General features: G+C 48.2%; 3 protein-coding genes across 4 annotated transcripts; all 3 read right to left on the bottom strand.

Annotated features, from left to right (window-relative positions):
* Positions 1–3,736: 3,736 nt before the first annotated feature.
* Positions 3,737–5,898, bottom strand: LOC125551282 (scarecrow-like protein 9). Its single transcript, XM_048714458.1, has one exon. The coding sequence runs from the start codon at positions 5,896–5,898 to the stop codon at positions 3,895–3,897; it is 2,004 nt and encodes a 667-aa protein (XP_048570415.1). The 3' UTR covers positions 3,737–3,894.
* Positions 5,899–6,911: 1,013 nt separating this feature from the next.
* On the bottom strand, positions 6,912–12,857 carry LOC125551283 (scarecrow-like protein 9). The gene is made up of 2 exons (XM_048714459.1): positions 12,726–12,857; positions 6,912–9,471 (listed from the first exon to the last, which is right to left on the bottom strand). Exon 2 carries the CDS (start codon positions 8,872–8,874, stop codon positions 6,925–6,927), a length of 1,950 nt encoding a protein of 649 aa, XP_048570416.1. The 5' UTR covers positions 8,875–9,471; positions 12,726–12,857; the 3' UTR covers positions 6,912–6,924.
* A 463-nt stretch (positions 12,858–13,320) lies between these two features.
* On the bottom strand, positions 13,321–20,488 carry LOC125551281 (scarecrow-like protein 33). 2 transcript variants are annotated; one of them, XR_007302382.1, is made up of 5 exons: positions 18,007–20,488; positions 17,069–17,143; positions 16,892–16,964; positions 13,815–13,881; positions 13,321–13,735 (listed from the first exon to the last, which is right to left on the bottom strand). XR_007302382.1 is itself a non-coding variant. In XM_048714457.1 (1 exon), exon 1 carries the CDS (start codon positions 20,083–20,085, stop codon positions 18,061–18,063), a length of 2,025 nt encoding a protein of 674 aa, XP_048570414.1. In that variant the 5' UTR covers positions 20,086–20,488; the 3' UTR covers positions 17,992–18,060. The 2 variants fall into 2 exon arrangements, 1 of the variants encoding a protein (XP_048570414.1); XM_048714457.1 differs by lacking the exons at positions 13,321–13,735; positions 13,815–13,881; positions 16,892–16,964; positions 17,069–17,143 and having other exon boundaries at positions 17,992–20,488.
* Between the last annotated feature and the right edge of the window lie 1,803 nt (positions 20,489–22,291).

Here is a 22,291-nt window from a genome sequence, read left to right as displayed (position 1 = left end):
TAGGGGCAAGTTTTGCACGTTCAGCACCGGTAAGTTTTTTGGGAAGACGATGCTTTGGGTCAAGACGCTGGACACGATAACCCGGCAGTGGATTCTCGTCAGCCGAAGAGGTATCTTTGCAGTAAAACCATGTCTGGTTCCAATTTTTGGGGTGACTCGGCAAGCAAGCATAGGGGCAGATAGCACGTCTTCTTCGTTGAATTGAGATTGCACCAAGTTCCAAGTTGGGCTCGTTCGTAAACTCGTTTTGGCGGTTCAAATAAAAATATTCCCTAAAGAGTTCAACGCTGGGTTCCTCTTGAAGGTATACTTCGCAGAAAACTTGAAAATTGCAAATGTTGGACACGGAATTGGGTCCGATTTCTTGAGGATGGAGTTGAAAGAAGTGCAGAACGTCTTGGAAGAATTTTGATCCGGGTGGTGAGAAGCCCCGATTCATGTGATCAGTAAAAATGATGACTTCATCATCCTTTGGGTGAGGTCTTTCTTCGCTTGGTTTGGGGGCGCGCCGATGCATGATATCTTTTGCTGGCAAATAGCCGATGTTGACAAAGTCTTTGAGCATGTTCTCAGTAACAATTGAAGGAACCCAATTACATGAGGTGACTGTCTTCGACGGCATTGTGAAGGAAGAAGCCTGAAAGAAAGGAAAATTTGCCGGTTTAAGTTGATTCATTAAGCTGGAGACGCTATAGTATGTATTCAGATTGGCGGCTTAAGTGGGGCCTAATGATATATGGATAATTATAAATCGGTGGTGTAAGCCGCCATGACAGCAATGCTATTCAAGTTTTGTCAAGAGCGAATTCTACTAAGTGTTGAGGCAAACAAGTTTCACAGATTAATACTAGGATTTCAGATCTGGGACACTTCGCATAATGGAAAATATTTTTGACCTAAAATACAGTTCTCGAGCAGTTCATATGTTCAGATGGGTTTTTCTTACGCGAAAGAGATGCTCTAATAACAGAAACAAGTATCACGGCTGCCGCCGCGCGGGAGAAGTGCTAAGTTTGGATCAAAGTCATCAGTTGCAGCGAAGAACAAGGATGAACTCTGAAGAACTTCGAGAAACCCTAATGGAAGATCTGTGATGGAGAAAGGAGAGGCACTTACGGGATACACTGAACAATGGAGAAATGTCGCGGCTGCTCTGGCCTCATTCAGGTCGATGCAGCAGCCGGAGTCGAGGAAGCTGATGAGTTCGGCGACGGCGGTGCTCAGGCAGGCAGGTGTGTTGCGGAGATGTGAGGAAGAAGAAAGGGACGAAGAAGCAAGGGAGGAGAAAAGAAAGGAACCCCTGGCCCTATTTATAAGGATGGAAGGATAACTGACATTCGCGGGAATCAAGGAGATCAAAAAATGGATATGTGACGACGCAAATGCCTCGATTTTCGGGATGATTATTAAAGATAAAGATCCGTTAAGATATGCCGGGCATTGTGCAAAATTAATAACAGATGATGTCATGGCGGATCTCCCAAATTCTAGGAGATGATGTCACGGCGGGTTACAATATCTAGTGAGAACGGGTGAAGAAGGATTTTTCCTAAGTGATAAAGATTGACATGAACAAGTTCAAATCAACCTGGGGCCTAATGTTGGGGATATAACTATTAGGTATGACCCGCCCAAGAGGGGACGGATTATACCAACGGCGGTTCATTATCACGAAGCCCATGAAGGTATCGAAGATGGTGGTTCATGAAGATGACTTATTAAGAGCCCAAGGCCCAAAGGCGGCTTAAGGCCCGTAGGTGTAAATCACCATATATGTATGACATGTGTTGTAAGGCATGTATATTTGGTCACCGAGCCGGACACGTTGTTATGAACCGGCTCGAGACTCTGTAAAGCGCAGGGCATCAACCTGAGTATATAAAGGGATGACCCTGTGGCGGTTTAGGGTAAGAAACAACAGATCGAAAGCTAGGTCAAGCGTATTCGCTCCCTGGTAATCGAGGCATAAGCAATACCACCTCAAACTGGATTAGGCCTTTACCTTCACCGCAAGGGGCCGAACCAGTATAAACTCCTTGTGTCCTTTGTCTCGTTTAACCCCTTTAAGCTAACCCTGTCGCGATGGCTCCACGACTAAGTCCTCTTGCTAGGACATCTACCGTGACAATTCCACGACAGTTGGCGCCCACCGTGAGGCCAGCGCGCGGTGGTTTCGAGTTCTTACAGGGCAACTTTGAAGGGATCAAAGGATACGATGTCGGCCGGATGACCAAGAGTCGTCGCGGCAAACTCTACATCGACAACGCAGGCTGGGGCCCCGAGGCCGGCTCAATCGAGTACGGGTACCGGGCCCCCTTCGATGGAATTCACATCTTCATCGGCAAGATCGGCGAACCGGGCCTTGAGCAGGACATCTGCACCGACATCATCGAGACAACTCAGTGTGCACGACCTGCCCAGGTGCAACCCGCCGTGAAGCGCGCCTTCGTTGGATTCATCCATGGGGAGGAATTTGAGGAAGGATCTGTGTCTAGCGGTGAGACGACCATCTATTCTGATGGTGAGTCATCCACGGGCGAGACCACTTCATTGTATCAACTGCAAGACGACAGGCTTGGGGGCTGTTTCGATGGGGATAGTATTCCGGACCCCTATAAGCCGCCGAACTGGGTCGCGATTTTCATGGCCGGTACACAGCCAGGGCAGAATTCTACGACTGCAACAGCAATGATTTCTGGATCAGCAACGGCAGCGGCGGCCGGGGCAGGAGGCCCTATGCGCCCGCCGGCTCAGGTCTTGTCCGACTTATTGGACACCTTGACAACATTGTTAACAGCAGAGGTTAATCCGGCAAATCAAAGGCTGATTCCTTCCGGCTCACGTTGGATCAGAACGCTTAAAACGAAGTCATGAGGAGAAGGCACCAGAGTCGTCTGCCTTCAGTTTACGAGGCGAGAAACCTCTTCAACACACCTGGTGCAGGGACCAGTGACCTGCCAGAGGTAAACCGGGTGGTGGCCACGCCTAGGACTAGAGCGCCGGCTCAGCCACGCACAACGGATCCGCCTAACATCTCTTAGGCATCAGCAATATTAACAAGATAGGAGAACTCATGATAACAAAGTCTACTTACTTTGGCAAACAGAAAATGGTCCGAAGGAGCCGAACCGCCGAACTAATGTGCTGCACACAAACAAGTGAAATACGCCATCTAACAATGATAAAGCACCCTCTGCCTGTTTCCATCCACACTTGTCGAATTCATATTACCACTAAGTAACCAAGAGAATGTCAATTTTTCATCAATGTAATGCCTATCATATATGATAGCATGCAGATAAATCTGTTTATGTAAGGACTATAACTTTCATCATTGCATATCCTCATATATGGCATCATGCAGATAAATCTGTTTAGACAAGGACTATAAATTTCAACTCAACTTGCAACTAGACCATATAAATCAACGAGAAAAATGGTTAAATAGCATCAAAGATGCAACAACTACTTCAGAATCCCCTTTTCTGTGCTAACTGCCAAGCACCCAACTCACTCGTATGGTTTTCCCCATGATCCTTGTGCTAATTTCATTTGTTACTTGACCCCCAAAGTTCTGAACAAGAATGGAAGACCTTGACAAAATATCCTTACGATTAGGAACTGAACAAGAAACAAGTAAATATGGAATTGGTAGATGTTGTCATACAGGGATTCCACATAATCTCATCTTTGATAATGCAGTAGCAATTTTACATGTTCTATGTTTAAACAGATATATGTGTGCTCACAGCAGCTTTGAACAAACAGGTGCCACTCCACAACCTGAAAATTGTTTCTATTACTAGTAAGTTACAGATACAAAAGAGGAGCAAACACGCATCTGGTACTGCAACAGATCATCAAACACTGATGAAAGTTGCATGTATTGGTACTTCAATCTATCACTTGAGAAGCCCATGTGGAGTGTGCATAGAGCACCCGGCCTTTCCATCCTTGCAGAAGCCAGCGGTGATCCTCGCTGATCATGAAATGCTTGTGGTACCGACTCTTCACTTGGTCCTTGAGCATCAGAACAACATCAGGGTCCAACGGCAGCTGCCTTAGCCCCGCTCGCTCGTTCCGCGCCTGCCACTCCTTGTAGTTCTGAGGGCGCTCCACCCGGTCTGCACCTTCACAGGCGATCATGTTAATGGCGGAGCGTGCAAGCATGTCCCGCTCCACCAGAAGTCTCTGGTCGTTGTCCCGTGGAACGGTGTTCTCCATCACATCGAACAAGGCCGTGAAGTAGTACAAGGCATGGCGGAACCGCGTCATGAAGAAGGCCGCGCTGTATGGTCCATTGACGAGGGACTGGACGAACACGGCCGGCCTCATCTTGCTGATATTGTTGAGCACCATGTCCCTCGGGCTCACCATGTCAAAGGTTAGGCTCTCGTCCATCAAGGTCCTGAACTCGTACATGCTGTTCACGACCAGGACCTCGTCTGGGTCGATGTGCAGGTCCTCAGCCCGGACATCCTCCGGCTTGGATGCGACGGCGCGGAACTCGAATGGCACGCCGAACTGCTTAGCACAGTTGCCGAGCCGGTCCCCCGCCTCCTCCATTATTTGAGCCGGACGGAGCCCGGGGCGAGGGGTGTTAATGCCGGTGATCCTCACTTGTGGTGGGCCGCCCTCCCTGTTGGCCAGCAACCGGAGCAAGTCCGGCCACTGGAATCCGGTGGTGATGCCGTAGTGCACAATGTGCAGTTTCCTCCTCCCTGCAACGGCCTTGCAGATGGTGTTGATGGCAAAGAGCAAACCAACCTTCATCGAGCAGCACGCAGCCATGTGCAGATGGAAGGCTTTGATGAGCCCAACGGTTAAGGTGTGCTTCTCCATGAGCGCTCGGTACAGCCGGCTCCCCGTGCCAGCCAGCCGTGCCTCCAGCCCCTGGGAGAAGTAGTGCGCCAGCCGCTGCTTGGCGTCCCCCGTCGGCGAGGAGTGCCACTTGATCCGCTCCAGCAGCTTGCTCGCGCCGTGCACGTCGTTGCTGGACACTGCTTCGGCGCAGCGGATCAGCAGGGTCTCTAGGTCAGTCACCACCGTGTGCCTCGCCCCGCGCCTCCCGCGCCTGCCAATTGCTGACTTGTTCTCCTTGTCCTCCAAGGTGACGCGTACCACCTCCTGCATCTCGCCCGGGTGCGCGTCGTAGCCGTTGAGGACAAGCCGGTCCAGCATCTCCAGCGCGGTGGCTTCCTCCTCCTCCTGGACACAACGCGGCAGCACTGTTATTTGCTTGCTGCTCCTGCCCAAGCCCGCCTCCACCTCACCATCCATGCCAGGCCTCTTCTTACGCCCCCTGCCAGCCACCATCACATTGTCTGCGGGCAAGAACCTGTTGGCTTCCTCCATGCCTCTGAAGAAAGCCATGCTCGACAGCATGTCCGTTCTGGTGCTGCTCTCGCTGGGAATGGGAAACACCAAACCACTGGCCTCCGCAATGCCTGTGCCGTTCAAGAAGAAGGCTGGATACTGTACCTGGCACCTGGAAACCATGAAGTCCGTGCCGTTACCTTGGCTGGGCATCAAGATGGAGGTGGAGGAGGCAAAGGACTCGTGGGCGTCGGATGAGGTATTGGCAAGGATCTCGGCGAAGGGCTGCTCGGCCTGCAGGAGCTCCGGGTGGTCAGGGTACTGGTAGAAGAACTTGTCGACGATGTCCTCCTCCGTGAGCATGCGCGAAATGTACTCCAGGGCCAGGTCGTTCTGCGGCTGCTGTGAGTCATCATGGGTCATCGGAGTCGGAGGAAGGTCGAGGAAGACGGATGGGGACAGTGGTGCAGGCTCAGCGAGGCCCAACAGCTCCTCTGGTGTGGCAGCCATAGTGGAGTGCATGCTGATTTCTGATGGTGCAGTGAAACTATATTGGATTTGGAGTGGATATATCACTGTCATCCATCCGTTTCATGTGAAGCAAAAACAAGCACTTCGGACATCGTACAGTACGTTGCTGTCTATTGGAACCATCGTAGCTTCACATTTCACAAGGTTAGTTTAACCGTCCACCGGCCGACCTGCGCCTGCACACATGGACAAAGAGAGGCTTTTGAGAAAGATTATATCCATCTTGTTGTCGCAGCCAGCATTCTGTCCTTGTCTGATCAGAACTTCAGAAGCAGTCAACTTTCTTGTAGACATCAATTTATGTTTTAGAATGTCAGGCTGTTGTGAGTTCAACATGTACGTAGTAGCACTAGCAGATAAAATAATTGAAAGTTCTCTAGTATTATCCTGAAAATTGATTAGGTCACATGTACTCCCTCTGTTCGGAATTACTTGTCGCAGAAATGGATGTATCTAGACATATTTGAGTTCTAGATACATCCATTTTCGAGACAAGTAATTCTGAACGGAGGGAGTAGTAGCCAGTTTCTAGATGCATGTAACCTTTAACCATGTTCATTTATGTTTCTTTCCTGCTACACACTTGGACACCTGCAAGTAGGCAAACGGATTTGTAAGATGAAAACGCAGAGAAAGAAATTACAAATTCAATACATTTCAGTTATCCTTTTTCTTTGAACAATTTCCAGTAATCCTTTTACATATGACACTGAATTTATTGGTCCTCTTACAAGACTACAGATTATATATCTTCTTCGGGTGTCATGTCTTAATGAGATAACTGAAGAAGAAGAAGAATGAGTGGAAGCACATAAACATCTGCTGCTGCAACAACAATTGACCTTTACATCAAGTCTTTACTCATCAAATTGAAACTTAATGTCTAAAAAAAATGTAACTTTAAGGCAGCTTACAGGAGACATTTAGCATGCGGCAGTGGCACCCTGGTGTTATTCATATTCGTGTCTAAGAGCGAAATTTAAGATGGTTGGAGGAAACAGGAGTGGATGCCCCAGTTGTATCTCATAAGTACTACTAATGTCCAAACATTAACCTCTTATAGGCAGAAAAAGGCAGCTAATACTCGGAGCTAGTGTCGTCTGCCACCCACGCCGAGTGAGCATATAGGATGCGGCCCTTCCACCCCTGCAGCAACCACCCCTGATCCACATCCACAACAAACTCCTTGTGGTACAGGCTCTTGACCTTGCCTGTTGCCACCTTGGTGATAATCGGCTTCAGTGGCAGCTGTCTGAGGCCTGCACGTTGGTTTCTCAGCTGCCACTGTTTGTATGTCTCGGGACGCTCTACCCGGTCTGCACTCTCGCAGGCGATAGTATTCAGGGCACACTGCCCGAACATGTCCCGCTCGAGAACGAAGCGCTCGTAGCTCTCTGGCGGTGTGGTGGTGTCAAGCATGTCGAACACCGATGAGTAAAAGAAGAGTGCCTCCCGGAACCGGGCCAAGAAAAATGGGCCGCTAGAACCATTCACAACACCTTGGACGAACACATCTGCCTGCATCTCCCGGATGTTGCTGAGGACCACATCCCTGGGGCTGGGTCTGTCGATAACAAGGCTTTCGTCCATCAAGGTGTTGAAATTGAACAGGTCATTCACCACAAGCACCTCGTCAGGGTCGATGTTGAGGTCCTCGGCACGGATAGTCTCCCACTTGGCCGCGATGGCATGGAACTTGAACGGCAAGCCAAACTGACGGGCACAGTTGCTGAGTGCCCGCCCTGTCTCCTCAAGCCTCTTAGCCGGGCGGAACCCGGGCTGCGGGAGGTCAATCCCGGTGATCCTCACCTCCGGTGGCCCGCCGTCCCTGGTCGCCAGCCAAGCCAGCAGGCCCGGCCACTGGCACCCATAATGCAAGCCATAATCCACAATGTGCAACTTGCTCTTCCCTTCCACGGCATCGAAGATGGTCATGCTGGAGAATGTGAACGCCACCCTTTTGAAGGAGCAGGCTGCCATGAACAGCTCGTAACCTTTGAGGAACTCCATGGTCGAGGTGTGCTTCGCCATGAGTGACTTGTACACCTGGCTCCCAGTGCCCGCCAGCCGGGCCTCAAGCCCCTTGGCGAAACAATACGCCAGCCGCTGAGCGGCATCTCCTGTTGCGGAAGCATGTTGCCTGATCTGTTTCAGCAGATTGCCCGCGCCATGACGGTTGCCGGTGGCCACCTCCTGTGCGCAGCATAGCAACAGCCCGCGCAGGTCCACCGCCTCTTTCTTTCCCTGCTTTCCCCGCACCGCCTTCTTATTTTTTCTATCAGCTCTGATGTTCTCCATGGTGATTTGCAGCTCCTCCATGGTCTCCCCACATAGTTCGTAACTATTCAGCATTATTTTGTTGATCATCTCGCTGGCGCCATCCTCTTCCAGCTCCGGCATCAGCAGTTTGCTGGCCCTGCCCACCACTTCCTCCAGCTTGTCCACATCACGCTGACCCTTCCGTCCCCCACCACTAATGCTTCGCCCAAAAATCTCCTTCGCTTGGTCGACGCTGAAGACATCAGCCTGCGGTTGGTTGTCTCTAGGCAAGAACTTGTTGGCCTCCTCCATGCCTTTCAAGAATGCAAAGTTAAGCATGGCTTCATTGGAGCGGTTGAGTTTGCTCTGATCACCATTATTGTACACCTCAGCACCATCCGAGAACGTCCAACTCGGGACGTCCTTGTCAGCCAAGCACATGCTACCTCCACGAATACCCTGCAAAGACGCATCAGAATGCATCTTCTCCATGTCGCCACCTTCGCCGGACAGTAAGTTCTTGGCATCATCAAGAATTTGGGTAAATTGCTGCTGCGCCTGGAGGAAGGCAAGATGGTCTGGGTACTGGTAGAAGAACCTGTCGTCGATGTCCTCCTCCATCAGCATGCGAGTGATGTATGGGAGCACCAGGTCCCCGACACTGCCGCCATAGGGCGACGGAGGAATGTCAAGGTAGACGGATGGGGATGGCGGCGGGGGCTCCATGTGTTCCTTCAGCCCCAGCAACTCCTCGGGGGCGATGGGCATGGTGGTGAACTGAACTAGTGATGGTGCTGCGCTCCACAAGGATATGGCTGGTTGCTCTTGTACAGAGAAAGGCGTCGGTTCTTCCCATGCTTGGAGACTTGGAATCAACGATCATCCTCCAAATGGACATGACTGATGGCTCTTAAAAAAAGAATTGTCCTATAGTATATATCAGGACATGGCTGATCCTCCTGTTTGTCACCATCACACAATAGTATGACTGTCCTAGGTTGATTATTTTTCTCAAACACACCTGGCAGCATGTCCTTTTCATTATGAAAGCGCCAAGATAGCAGGAACAACCAATATTTACAAAAATAAAGGAAAAACAACAGTCCTTACTGAACGACTAAACAAAGTTTAGCATTGTAATACTATAAACCACAAGGGAGAAGTATACTGTTACATGCGAACTTGCATTTTTTTCAGTATTAAAACACATAATTGCAGTTTTTTAGCATGCTTTCATCTTTCATGAGCCAGTATTTTGTTTAATCTGTAATCACTAAATCACTATTAGATTGAAGTAGTCATTCGGTACCTTCAGACCTGCCGTTTATCCCATTCACTGCACACAGGCCCAGTAGCACTACAAACCTGCTAGTAAACATAACGCTCAATCAATGAACTTGTGACCTGAAACATTAAAGCATAGAGAGAAATAGCAATTCCAGGCAAGCAATACGAATATAACACACAATGGGCACAGGTTCGGGTTAGAAGAGTTTCAGAGGCAACGAAATTGGTTACCATATTTGCTATTGGTAAAAAAAGTATGGCCCATGCAATGCAATTGGCATGTGACATACCCCAGCCAGGAGCAAAAGGAACTAGAAGATGCTAAGTGAAGAGATACATTTACTTAGGAAGTTAGAGATGAGTGTGTTAGGAAAGAAGATATCCTATTTTTGGTGGTCGGGACGAGTCTTCCCTGTAAAAGGAACATCATGTACTCTGCTAAAAATAAGCAATGAAATAATCAAAAGTTCTCTAAGCCCCTCTTCCACGTCTGGGACAAGCCCTGCAGAGAGGCTGCAGAGAGTCACCGACCTTTACCCTGCACATATTATCTTGTTGTGAATCAAGGTCCATAAATTGCTGGTCTTCATTATACATGACAAAAGTTGTAATACACTTGCGACTAAAATATCCAATTTACACATACATGAGGATGATGTCATATCATCGTTAGTCTTCTAGCGTTTACTTCCAATCTCGGACCTTCATCTTCCTTACCAACGTCACACAAATCCATCAGGCCATGACAAAGAGATCAGATGGTTCATGTGAACGTCCAAAGCTCAACACCAAACTCTGGACACTGAACAGTAACTGTTGTGGCCAGCTGCATCAAACAATAAAACGAGTATGCAACTAGTTCAAATTTACTGGATCATGTATAGTAGGCTAGTAGCCATCACCCAGACAATGCACAACTCTAAATATATATTTGCCTTGTACAGTTGGGTACAAGAAAAGAGAAAAGAAAATGCAGGCATTCTCTGAAATACTTCAAGCAGTCCGATAGATATTGGACGAGTCAAAATGCATCGTTCAGCTTGAGAGCATAAACCACACCACAAACGGTACAGTATTAATACCATATCTGCTTCTGTTCAAGTGCAGGAAGGAGAAAAATAGTTAACAGTGGGAGCTAGCACCATCTGCCTCCCATGTTGAGTGAGCCAAGAGGATGCGGCCCTTCCATCCTTGCAGCAGCCAGTGGTGGTCCTCGTCGATGAGAAAGTCCTTGTGGTATTTGTTCTTTACCATGTCCCTAGCCATCTTAACAGTTTCTCTGTCCAGTGGCAGCTGCCTCAGGCCTGCACGTTGGTTTCTGACTTGCCAATGCTTATAGGTCTCACAACGCTCCACCCGGTCCTTTCCCTCATATGCAATGGCATTCAGGACAACCCACCCAAAGATGTTGCGCTCCAGCGCCAGCCGCAGTTTGTTCTCCCTTGGCATGGTTGCATCAAGCATGTCAAACAGTGCAGAGTAAAAGAAGAGGGCCTCGCGGAACCGTGACAAGAAGAAGGTGCCATAGGAGCCATTTACGGTGCTTTGGACAAACACGTCCGGTTTCATCTTGCTGATGTTGCTGAGGACAGTATCCCTGGGGTTCGGGCTGCCTATGACGACACTCTCATCCATTAAGGTCCTGAAATTGTACAGGTCATTCACAGCAAGCACCTCATCAGGTCCCAGGTCCAGGTCCAGGTCCTCGATGGAAACGGTCTGCCACTGCGCCAAGATGGCACGGTACTTGAACGACACACCAAGCTCCCGGGCAATGTCAGTCAGCCGACAATCGATCTCCTTCATATGTTTTTCTGGGTGGAATCCGGGCTGTGGGAGGTCAATGTGCGTAATCCTGACCTCTGGCGGGCCACCATCCCTTGCTGCCAGCCAGCGCAGCAGTTCTGACCACTGGAATCCATAACGAAAGCCATAATCAACAATGTGCAACCTGCTCCTCCCCACTGCCGCATTGAAGATGGCCCTGTTGGCGAACAAGAAGGATACATTCCTGAAGCAGCATGCTGAAATGAATTCTTGGTAAGCCTCTGAGTGCGCCACAGCAGAGGTGCCCTTTGCCGTAAGCGTCCCATACACTTGGCTGCCTGTGCCAGTGAGCCGTGCCTCCAGCCCCTCAGCGAACCAGTAGGCAAGCCGCTGTGTGGCGTCACCAGTGGGTGAGGCATGCTGCTGGATCTCCTTGAGCAACTCACCTGCCCTCCGGCGGTCATCCATCACCGCCTTGGCACAGTGGATCAGCAGCGTGTGCAGGTCAATCACCCGTGCCTTGCTCTTTCTCCCCTTCTTGTTACTGTTCCCAGTCTCATTGTCCATGGAACTGCACATTTGATTGAAGTCAAAGACCTCGCAGGCACCAGCTTCGACCAATCTGTCCGTCCTACTGACATCAGCCTCCACCTCGTCGCTCCAGTCCTTGCGGCCCCTGCTGCTTTTCTCCATCGGTTGGTCCTGCTCACCGGTGGTCGTCAGCTCACTGTTTGTGGGCAAGAACTTCTTCGCCTCTTCCATGCCCTTGAGGAAAGCAGTGCTAAAGATGTCAGTGCTGAACTCTCCATTGGCGAGCAACAGCAAGCTGCGAACCTCATCAACACCCTTGAACTTCAAGATGCCCGAGCTGGGAGAGTGCATGTCGCTGGCCAAGGCGCCACCTTGGTCTGCCATTAAGGTGGAGGCAGGCATGCTGGAAGAGAGGATTTGGGCAAAGGGTCGCTGGGCTTTGAGGAGTGCAGGGTTGTCTTCGTCAATGTCATCATCCTCCTCCATGAGGATATGCGCGATATTGGGGAGTGCCAGGTGATCCTGCATGGCAGAGCGGTTCCTGTCGTGGTGTGCCACTAAAGGAAGGTCGGGGAAGATACGAGGGACAGCCATGGTGATGACAATGGACAATGGGAATGCGCTTCCTCTAATGAATGGAATGGAATCATTGTAGGTATGATGTTGCTCTGCTAAACCCTCTCCTTGGTATCACCGAATTGTCTCCAACAATAAAGGACAAGTAGATGTTGTCCTAATCATATAGGGACGATGTGACTTTCTTGTTCCATTTGCTAGTACAAGGACATTATGCCAAAAAAATGGCATTTAAAAAAATTCTGGAAAAGATCACAACTGGACATGTTTGCGCACTATGGCACTTGAAAATCTTTATGTGGTACAGAAGTGATACAATGATGAAGGGCCAAAATAGCAGCTTTATTTGCATGAAAATTGTTTTGAAGTGCACTTAGTACTCAAACATGGACATGTGTTCAATTGGGGAAGTATGAGGACTGAACCTAAAAGTGGTTAACAAATGGAGGATTCATTACCTTTCTCCGTTATATGCAGCATGTACACCATGCTTGATCTACACTAGGCACGACGGCATCTAAACTCAAACCGCCCCAGATCTTCTATCTTTGACAACTAATCCCTCCAACCAATCCTGAATGTGGTAGTCATTTGGTATCTCCAGACCTGATCCGCCTATCGCCTGTACTGCATACATCCTCAGTACCATTAGCACTTTAAACCTGCAAGTAAACATGACACCCATGCTATGAACTTGTCATCTACTCCCTCCGTTCCGAATTACTTGTCTTGGATTTGTCTAGATACGGATGTATCTAGACTCATTTTAGTGCTAGATACCTCTGTATCTAGACAAATCTAAGACAAGTAATTCGGAACGGAGGGAGTAAAACTTTAAAGCATAGAGGAACAAATAGCAATTGAAGGCAAGTAATAAGAACCTCAGCCCACCAATGGGCACATGTTTATATTAGTTAGAAATTACTCAGATTCTTTTAGTGATCTGCCTGCAGCAAGGTAGGCACAGTTACAATATAAAAAGATAAGCATAGAAAATAGACTACTTAATACATCTGGTTATCCAAGCAAAGAAGAGCAGTGGCCAACTTGAACTATAAAAACGTCTCTCTAACTTCTTTTTTGTTTGAGAATTAGCTGCTTATATTAAATTATGCACTGTGATTACACTCCTTGTCTAGCAAGTTCATAATACACTCCAGTGAAACATGAAGCCAAGTAATTATTCCAGCTCTCCTTTGCTAATGCATGTGCTACCTCATTAGCTGTACGTCAGACCGCCAGCAGCGCATGGTCCTCAAAGTCCTGGAGGCATCCCTTGATTCCTTCAACCAGTGGCCCATATATATTGAATGATCTTGGCTCACATATCCCTTGAAAACATCTCAAGTTTGTCGACTTTTGATAACAAATAAAATATGCCATCTCGATAAACTATTTACCAGCCAACTGTAGAAGAGCATGGTAGCTTCACAAGCAACAAACTGGTTGTCATGGTGGTCCTCATCATCTATAACCGAAGTTGTAATACATGGTCAATAAAACATCCAATTTACAAACACAAGAGGATGACATCACATCATGCTTACCTACAAGCTTTTTTACTTCCAATCTTGAATTTCATCTTCCTTCCCAGTATTGCATGAATCCACCAGACTACGACAAAGAGATCAGACAGTTTCCATGAGTATCTAAGGCTCAACATCAAAGTCTGGACAATGGGTCACCGTAGTCACCAGCTAAATTATCCATTAAAACAAGCATGCCACCAGTTTGTATTTACTGGATCATGAATACAACCATCACCCCAGATAACACACAGCCATAGATATATATATATTATTTTTTATCTTAAAACATAGAAATATATTTATCTTCTTATACAGTGGAGTACAAGAAAAGAGCAAAGAAAATGCCACATCATCCCAAATGCCTTTTGCCATCCCATAAAACAAGAAAAGTTAAAATGCATCTTCAAAGTTTAGAATATAAACCTCATCACAAACAGTATAGTATTAATTGCCCATAGCAGCTGTTGTTCCTGTGCAGAAAGGAGAAAAATAGCTAACAATGGGAGCTAGCTCCCTCTGCCACCCATGTTGAGTGGGCGTAGAGAATACGACCCTTCCATCCCTGTAGCAGCCATTGGTGATCCTCGTCTATGTCAAAATCCTTGTGGTAGTCACCCATGACCATGTCCGTAGCCATCTTAACAGTCTCTCTGTTCAGTGGCAGCTGCCTCAGGCCTGCTCGTTGGTTTCTGATCTGCCAATGCTTATAGGTCTCACCGCGCTCCACTCGGTCCTCTCCCTCATATGCGACGGCATTCAGGACCATCCACCCAAAGACGTCACGCTCCAGCGCCAGCCGCAGTTTGCTCTCCCGTGGCATGGTTGCATCAAGCATGTCAAATAGCGCAGAGTGATAGAAGAGGGCCTCTCGGAACCGTGACAAGAAGAAGGTGCCATAGGAGCCATTCACGGTGCTTTGGACAAACACGTCTGGCTTCATCTTGCTGATGTTGCCGAGGACGGCATCCCTGGGGTTCGGGCTGGCTATGACGACACTCTCATCCATTAAGGTCCTGAAATTGAACTGGTCATTCACAGCAAGCGCCTCGTCAGGTTCCTTGTCCAGGTCCTCAACGCAAATGGTCTGCCACTGTGCCATGATAGCACGGTACTTGAACGGCACACCAAGCTCTTGTGCAATGTCAGTCAGCCGATTACCTATCTGCTCCATATGTTTTTCCGGGTAGACCCCAGGCAGTGGGAGTTCAATGTGGGTGATCCTGACCTCCGGTGGGCCACCATCCCTTGAAGCCAACCAGCGCAGCAGCTCAGGCCACTGGAACCCACAATGGAGGCCATAATCCACGATATGCAACCTGCTTCTCCCGACTGCTGCATTGAAAATGGCCTTGTTGGCAAACAAGAAGGCTACCTTCCTGAAACAGCAGGTGGACATGAACAGCTGGTAGGCCTGCATATGCCTCACAGTAGAGGTGCACTCAGCCGTGAGCAACCCGTACACCTGGCTCCCTGTGCCGGTCAGCCGCGCCTCCAGCCCCTCAGCAAACCAGTAGGCAAGCCGCTGTGTGGCGTCCCCAGTTGGTGATGCATGCTGCTTGATCTCCTTGAGTAACTCACCTGCACTACGGCGGTCATCCATCACCGCCTTAGCGCAGTGGATCAGCAGTGTGTGCAGGTCAACCACCCGCGTCTTGCTCTTTCTCCCCTTCTTGTTGCTGTTCCCAGTCTCATTGCCATGGGCAATGAGCATTTGGTCGAACACCTCGCCAGCACCAACTTCCACCAATCTGCTAGTCCTACTGACATCAGCCTCCACCTCACCATGCCTGTCCTTGCGACCCCTGCCACTTTTCTCCTTGGGTTGATCATGCCCACCGGTGGTCGTTAGCTCACAGTTTCTGGGCAAGAACTTGTTGGCCTCTTCCATGCCCCTGAGGAAGGCAATGCTAAACATGTGAGTGCTGTAGTCCGCATCGGGGAGCAACATCAAGCTGTGGACCTCATCAACACCCTTGAACTTGAAGATGGGCGAGCTGGGAGAGTGCACGTCGATGGCCAAGGCGCCGCCTTGGTCCGCCATTAAGGTGGAGGCATGCATGCTGGAAGAGAGGATTTGGGCAAAGGGTCGCTGGGCTTTGAGGAGTGCAGGGCTGTCTTCGTCAACGTCATCCTCCTCCTCCATGAGGATTTGTGTGATATAGGGGAGTGCCAAGTGATCCTGCACAGCAAAGCAGTTGCTGTCATCATCGGCCATCAAGGGAAGGTCTGGGAACACCGGGAAGACGGGAGTGGCAGCCTTGGTGATGGCAATGACAATGGTAATGGCAAAGCTCTTCCTGGAATGAATGGAAGGGAATCATGGTAGGTGTAGTGTTGCTCTGCTAAACTTGTCTCCTTGGAATCACCGAACTGTCTCCAACCAGAAAGAACAAGAAAGCAGTTGTTTTCCTAATCATCTAGGTGTGATGTGACCTCCTTGTTCCATTTCCTTGTACAAGAGAATTACATCGAAAACAAATTGATATTTTAAAAACACAAGAAGAAAATCACACATGTACATTTTCGAGTACTATTTGCATTTTTAACACAAGAAGAAAATCACACATGTACATGTTCGAGTACTATTTGCATTTGCAAATCTTGATGCAGTGCAAAAATAATAAAATGATGAAGGCTAACATAGTAGCTTTCTTGCACAGAATTAATTTTAAAAGTGAACTTAATACTCAAATATGTACCTGTGTTCAATTTTTTAGAAACTTTGTAAGTTTGCAAACAGACTTTGTAAGTTTGAGCTCAGATGCCAAAACATTGCACTAAGCATGACGTGTTTTACTCTGTTTCTGATGTTTGGCAACATGAAAGCGCAGCATACATGACACATACAACCCACAAGTCCGAGTCCTTACTGCAATTCAAACTGTATCTCAGTTACACGAATACTGTACATAGTTACATCTACTAATTTGTTGCACATGAATCTTATAGGGAAAAAAGTAGTGCGTGAACATAATTATTTAAGTGGAAGCTTAGGAATTATGCTGATATGTCAAAATAGTAAAATAATATACTGGGAGAGGCCAAAATATACCTAATTTAAATCTTGAAAATGCTATAGTTTTTAATAAACTTACTCATGCTTAATCTATAGTCCTATATCCCTGCCCCGATCTGCATATTTGACCAAATCAGTAACCTCTTTCAGGCCTGCAAGCAAACAAATAAACGCAGCGCATTATGCTATGAACTTTTTAAGGAGAAACCATAGAGATAATTAGCAATAAAATCAAACAATGTGGATGTAGGCTCACTCAGTATTCCTTGCTACTCTGGTTTTCTCTGGCCATGTAAAGTACATAATAGAATGCAAACCATGGGACCAGTATCTGAAACAAAAAATTGGCAGAGCAGTATGAAGATGAGCCTAGAAATGTAACACAACTGGAGTAACATCTAATCTGCATCTGTGCAAGTTTGCACCTTTCTCGCATACCATCATTTAACAATATATCACCGAGCTTGCCCGAAGTTAAACAAACAACAACAAAGCCTTTAGTCCCAAACAAGTTCAGGTAGGCTAGAGCTGAAACCCATAAGATCGGCTTGCCCGAAGTTATAATATTAAAAAAAAATACAGCAAAAACAGTTATAAGATCAAAGATTTTCTAGGATAATAGAAAAATTAAGGGTATAAGGTGCCCATCTTTCTCAGAAATCATCATCGGTGCAAACTTCATGTTATGTGTGGTCAAGCCAATCACAACTTTAATTGTTCATACAAGTAAAGATATATGTGCATATCAACTCTGACTAATCAGTACACCTTTGAGGCTTCAACACATATCTGGTTACTCTACACAGGCTCAAAAGGAAGTGCCAAACAATTTGACTGACATATTCATAAACCCCTACAGACTTTGTGGTGTGTTGTTACAAAATCTGCAGCAACACGATGGCCAAAGCATCCAACTTATAGATATACTCCCTCCGTCCGGAAAAGCTTGTCCCTCAAATGGATGTATCTAGCACTTGGTGCTAGATACATCCATTTGAGGGACAAGCTTTTTCGGACGGAGGGAGTATATGCCAAGACATTACTGCATCTCTGCAGATTCCTAAGTTTCAGATCTAAGCTTCATGATCCGTGATGAGCATAATCAAATGACTACTTGCATAGTAGAAGTAATTGACTACCTCATGGCACCATGGAATTATAAGATCATAAATGGTGAGATAAGTCCTAACTTACAAACATGAATATATCTATTGATGTCAATAATCCAAGTTTGATTGAGCAAAGAAGCTAGGTTGCATTGTCGGCAACCCATGTTGACAGGGCATAGAGCACACGCCCCTTCCACCTGTGCAGCAACCACCGCTGATCCTCATCAACGACGAAGTCCTTGTGGTAGTTGTCCTTAACCTTGTCCAGCACAAGCCTAACAACATCTGGATTCAATGGCAGCTGCCTCAGCCCAGCCCGGTGGTTCCGGAGCTGCCACTGCTTGTATGTCTCAGGGCGCTCCACGCGGTCTGAGCCCTCACATGCAATGACATTCAGGGCAGACCGCCCAAAGATGTCGCGCTCAAGCAGCAGACGCCCTTCGTTATCCCGGGGGACTGTCGCATCCAGCAGGTCGAATTGGGCCGAGTAATTGAACAATGCCTCCCTGAACCGTGTCAGGAAGTATGTAGCACCATACGAGCCATTCATAATGCCATGGATGAACACATCTGGCCGCATCTTCCTGATGTTGTTGAGGACCTGATCCCTGGGGCTCGGAGTATCAAGGCCGAGGTTTTCGTCCATCAAAAGCCTGAAATGGCAAAGACTAATCACCACAAGCACCTCATCACGGTCGATGCTCAGGTCCTCCGGCTGGACTGTCTCCCGCTTTGCTGCAATACCATGGAACTTAAACGGCACACCGAACACGCGGGCGAAGTTGCTGAGCCTGCGCCCCGTCTCCTCAATGTGGTAGGCTCCTTGGAACCCAGGTTGAGGGAGGTCAATGCCGGTGATCTTCACCTCTGGTGGTCCACCTTCTCTAGCTGCAAGCATACGTAACAGGCCCGGCCACTGCAGTCCTTGACTCAGACCATAGTCCACAATGTGCAACCGGCTCTTCCCTACCACAGCATTGCAGATGGTCTTATTGGCAAAGATGAAGGCCACCTTCTTGCAGCAGCAAGCTGCCATGTAAAGCTGGTTGGCCTTGAGAAAGTCTGCAACCGAGGTACGCCTTGCCATGAGCGACTGGTACAGCTCGCTCCCCCTACCCGCCAGCCGTGCATCCAGCGCCTCGGCAAAATAATGCGCTAGCCTTTGCGCCGCATCACCCTTTGGGGTCGAATGCTGCCTGATTCTTTTCAGCAGCTCACTTGCGGTCCGCCGGTTGTCTGTGGACAGCGCCTGGGCGCAGTTGAGCAGCAGCGTGTGCAGGTCCACCATCTCACTATCACTCGAGTCCCGTCTTGGCCGACCCTTCTTCCGTCTGTTCTTCCCGGGTTCACTGTCCACAGCGACGCGAAGCTGCTGAACCCCCTTCATGCATATCTCGTGTTCCTGGAACATCATTTCGTCGAACAGCTCTCGTGCGCCATCCTCCTCCTGCTCCGGCATCATCAATTTGCTGGCCCTGCCCATGTCTGGCTCTAGAGTGTCCCTCTTTTTCTTGAGGCCGGCTCCAGCGTGCACTCCGGCCACCACTTGGTCCACCTTCATGGCCGGGAGGCTGCTGTTGGGCGGCAAGAACTTCCTCGCCTCCTCCATGCCTTTGAGGAAGGCCAAGTTGAGCATGTCCTGGTCGCCGGGCAACAAATAATTCCCAATGACGAAGTCAGAGCTAGGGTTTTGGGCTTCCTCGTCGCCGCTGAGGAGCGCCGAGCTCTGGGTGTCCGGTGAACCTGAGGCAAGGCCCAGTACTTCGGCGTAGGGCGGCCGTGAGATCTGGATCGCTGCGTCGTAGGGCGATGTAGCGCTGGGGGTTGTGGAGGCAGTGGCGTCGAAGGTGGAGGTGGAGGAGGACGGCGAGAGCGCGGAGGTGGAGCCGCTGGCGCTGTCGGCGACGTCGACGAGGATCTGCACGAAGGGCAGCTGCGCCCTGAGGAGCGCGGGGTGGTTGGGGTACAGGTAGAAGAAGTGGTCCTCCATGTCCTCCTCCAGCAGGCGCGAGATGTAGGGCAGCGCCATGTCGTCAAACGAGGAGTCCCCGTCCTCCACGCCGCGGGGCGTCGGCGGCAGGCCGAGGAACAGGGACGGCGAGGGCGGCTCCAGCCGCGAAAGGAAACTCTGCTGCCCCAGGAATTCCTCCGGCGTGGCGGCCATTGCTCTGCTCTGCTAGGCTGTGTTGTGCAGTTGTACACTTGTGCTATGTATGGCTAAAGAAGTGGAATTTACTCCGCTGTGAAGCTCTGCAGATGGTGCTTTCTTTAAAGGATGAAACCATGGAAGATTCCGGGAAGGGGCGTGATGATGATGACGGGAACGGAGGAAGAGACCGAAGGGCGAGAGTCAAATACTCAACTGCAACTCCGGCTCGCCGCCGGTCCCATCCCCAGGGTGGAGCAGAAAGAAATGAAAGAAAAAGGAAGGTGATGATGAGGCTTCGCCTAACATGGCTAATCGAACAACAATAGTAGTATATCAACTCAGAAGATTTCTGCTGAGGAGTGCTTATTAGTTAATTGAACTGGGCGGCCAAGAACCAAATGAGCTGAGCTGAGCTGAGAAGGTACACCAACCCTAGGCAAGCTAGGCAGTCACTCCGTTTCCTTTTAGTCCGTATATATAATTGTCTAAAGTCAAATTTTATAAAATTTAATCAATTTTATGGAAAAAATGACAATAAAATATATATCATTAGATGCATCGTAACTTTAATATTGTAGATCTTGATATTGTTAAATAGAAATTTGATAAAACTTTACATAATTTGACTTCAAACAAATTTTATATGTAAAATGAAAAAAAAGGAGTACTTGACTTATGGCCATTGACTGCCCGAATCACATATTTGCATCAAGATCCAAAAGCACGTTAAAACGAAAGATATCGGATTTTAAGCTCACAAAGAAGAGGATCATCATTTTTCCTCCACTGCAGCGGCGTAGCTGCAGGGTGGACAGAGTGGTCAATGGACCACCCAGTAAATCAGACTAGGATTTTATATCCGCGATAGCTTGTTTGCTACCTGACTCGAACATGGCCTGAGATGTGGACGACCGGAAGAGCATGTCTGGTAGCCTATTTATTCTCAATGGCAGCCCGGTGACTTGGCAATCCCAGAAACAGAAGATTGCGCCTTTGTCCTTCTGTGAGGCTGAGTAGGGCAAACTTCTCCACAACATGCTCGAGAAGGACACCAACGCCACCACCATCCTCTTCGACGCCAAATCCACAATTCAATTGTGCAAAAATCTAATGTTTCAAGATCGGAGCAATCACATTGAAGCGTGGTTCCACTTCATCCACGAATGCATCAAAGGTGGGAAGATCAACGTCGGCTACATCTACACCGGCGATCACAAACATCATCACCAAATCCCACGGGCGCACAAAGTTTTAGGAGCTGCATGTACACATCGGGATGGTTTTTTATATGGAACATACTTTCCATTTAACTCGTGTGTCAAACAAGACATGTAGAATTTTTGGTCGGCAAATTCGAAGGAATCATTGAGCGCCGGCAACCAAGTCTTTAAATGAGGTAGGAACTTCCCCCGGCCATACAGCTTTGGGGTTCAACGACCACCTTCACACCGAAAGCCACAAGGGCATCGCGCATCGGTATGTGATACGTCTCCAACGTATCTATAATTTATGAAGTATTTATGTCATGTTTACAACAATTTTATATGGTTTTGGTATGATTTTATTAGAACTAATCCGGACTGATGTTGTTTTCAACAAAACTACCGTGGTGTCGTTTTTTGTGCAAAAATAAAAGTTCTCGGAATGGGTCGAAATTTACAGTGATCGTTTATGGACCAGAAGAGACCCACGGAGCACCGGAGCTGTGCCGGGAGGTAACCGAGAAGGCCACAAGCCTGGGGCACACCCCTACGGCTTATGAGCCCCTCGGGCACCCCCCTGACTTGTTTCCAATGCCAAGTACCCCTATATATCTCGTAACCTCTAAAAAGAACCCTAGATCAGATGTTCCGGAAGGAAATATGCCCTAGAGGCAATAATAAAGTTGTTATTTATATTTCCTTACATCATGATAAATGTTTATTATTCATGCTAGAATTGTATTAACCGGAAACTTAGTACATGTGTGAATACATAGACAAATAGAGTGTCCCTAGTATGCCTCTACTTGACTAGCTCGTTAATCAAAGATGGTTAAGTTTCCTAGCCATGGACATGTATTGTCATTTGATGAGCGGGATCACATCATTAGAGAATGATGTGATGGACTAGACCCATCTGTTAGCTTAGCACTATGATCGTTTAGTTTATTGCTATTGCTTTCTCCATGACTTATACATGTTCCTATGACTATGAGATTATGCAACTCCCGAATACCGGA

Source organism: Triticum urartu, chromosome 4, assembly GCF_003073215.2.
Source record: "Triticum urartu cultivar G1812 chromosome 4, Tu2.1, whole genome shotgun sequence".
NCBI classification, from domain to species: domain Eukaryota; kingdom Viridiplantae; phylum Streptophyta; class Magnoliopsida; order Poales; family Poaceae; genus Triticum; species Triticum urartu.
The sequence above is the reverse complement of the archived record's forward strand: the minus strand, read 5'-3'. Positions and strand labels throughout refer to the sequence as shown.

What these genes read in the sequence shown, in the direction of transcription:
- LOC125551283 (XM_048714459.1), bottom strand. Translation starts at nt 8,874, where the DNA reads ATGCCCATCGCCCCCGAGGAGTTGCTGGGGCTGAAGGAACACATGGAG.
- LOC125551281 (XM_048714457.1), bottom strand. Translation starts at nt 20,085, where the DNA reads ATGGCCGCCACGCCGGAGGAATTCCTGGGGCAGCAGAGTTTCCTTTCG.
- LOC125551282 (XM_048714458.1), bottom strand. Translation starts at nt 5,898, where the DNA reads ATGACAGTGATATATCCACTCCAAATCCAATATAGTTTCACTGCACCA.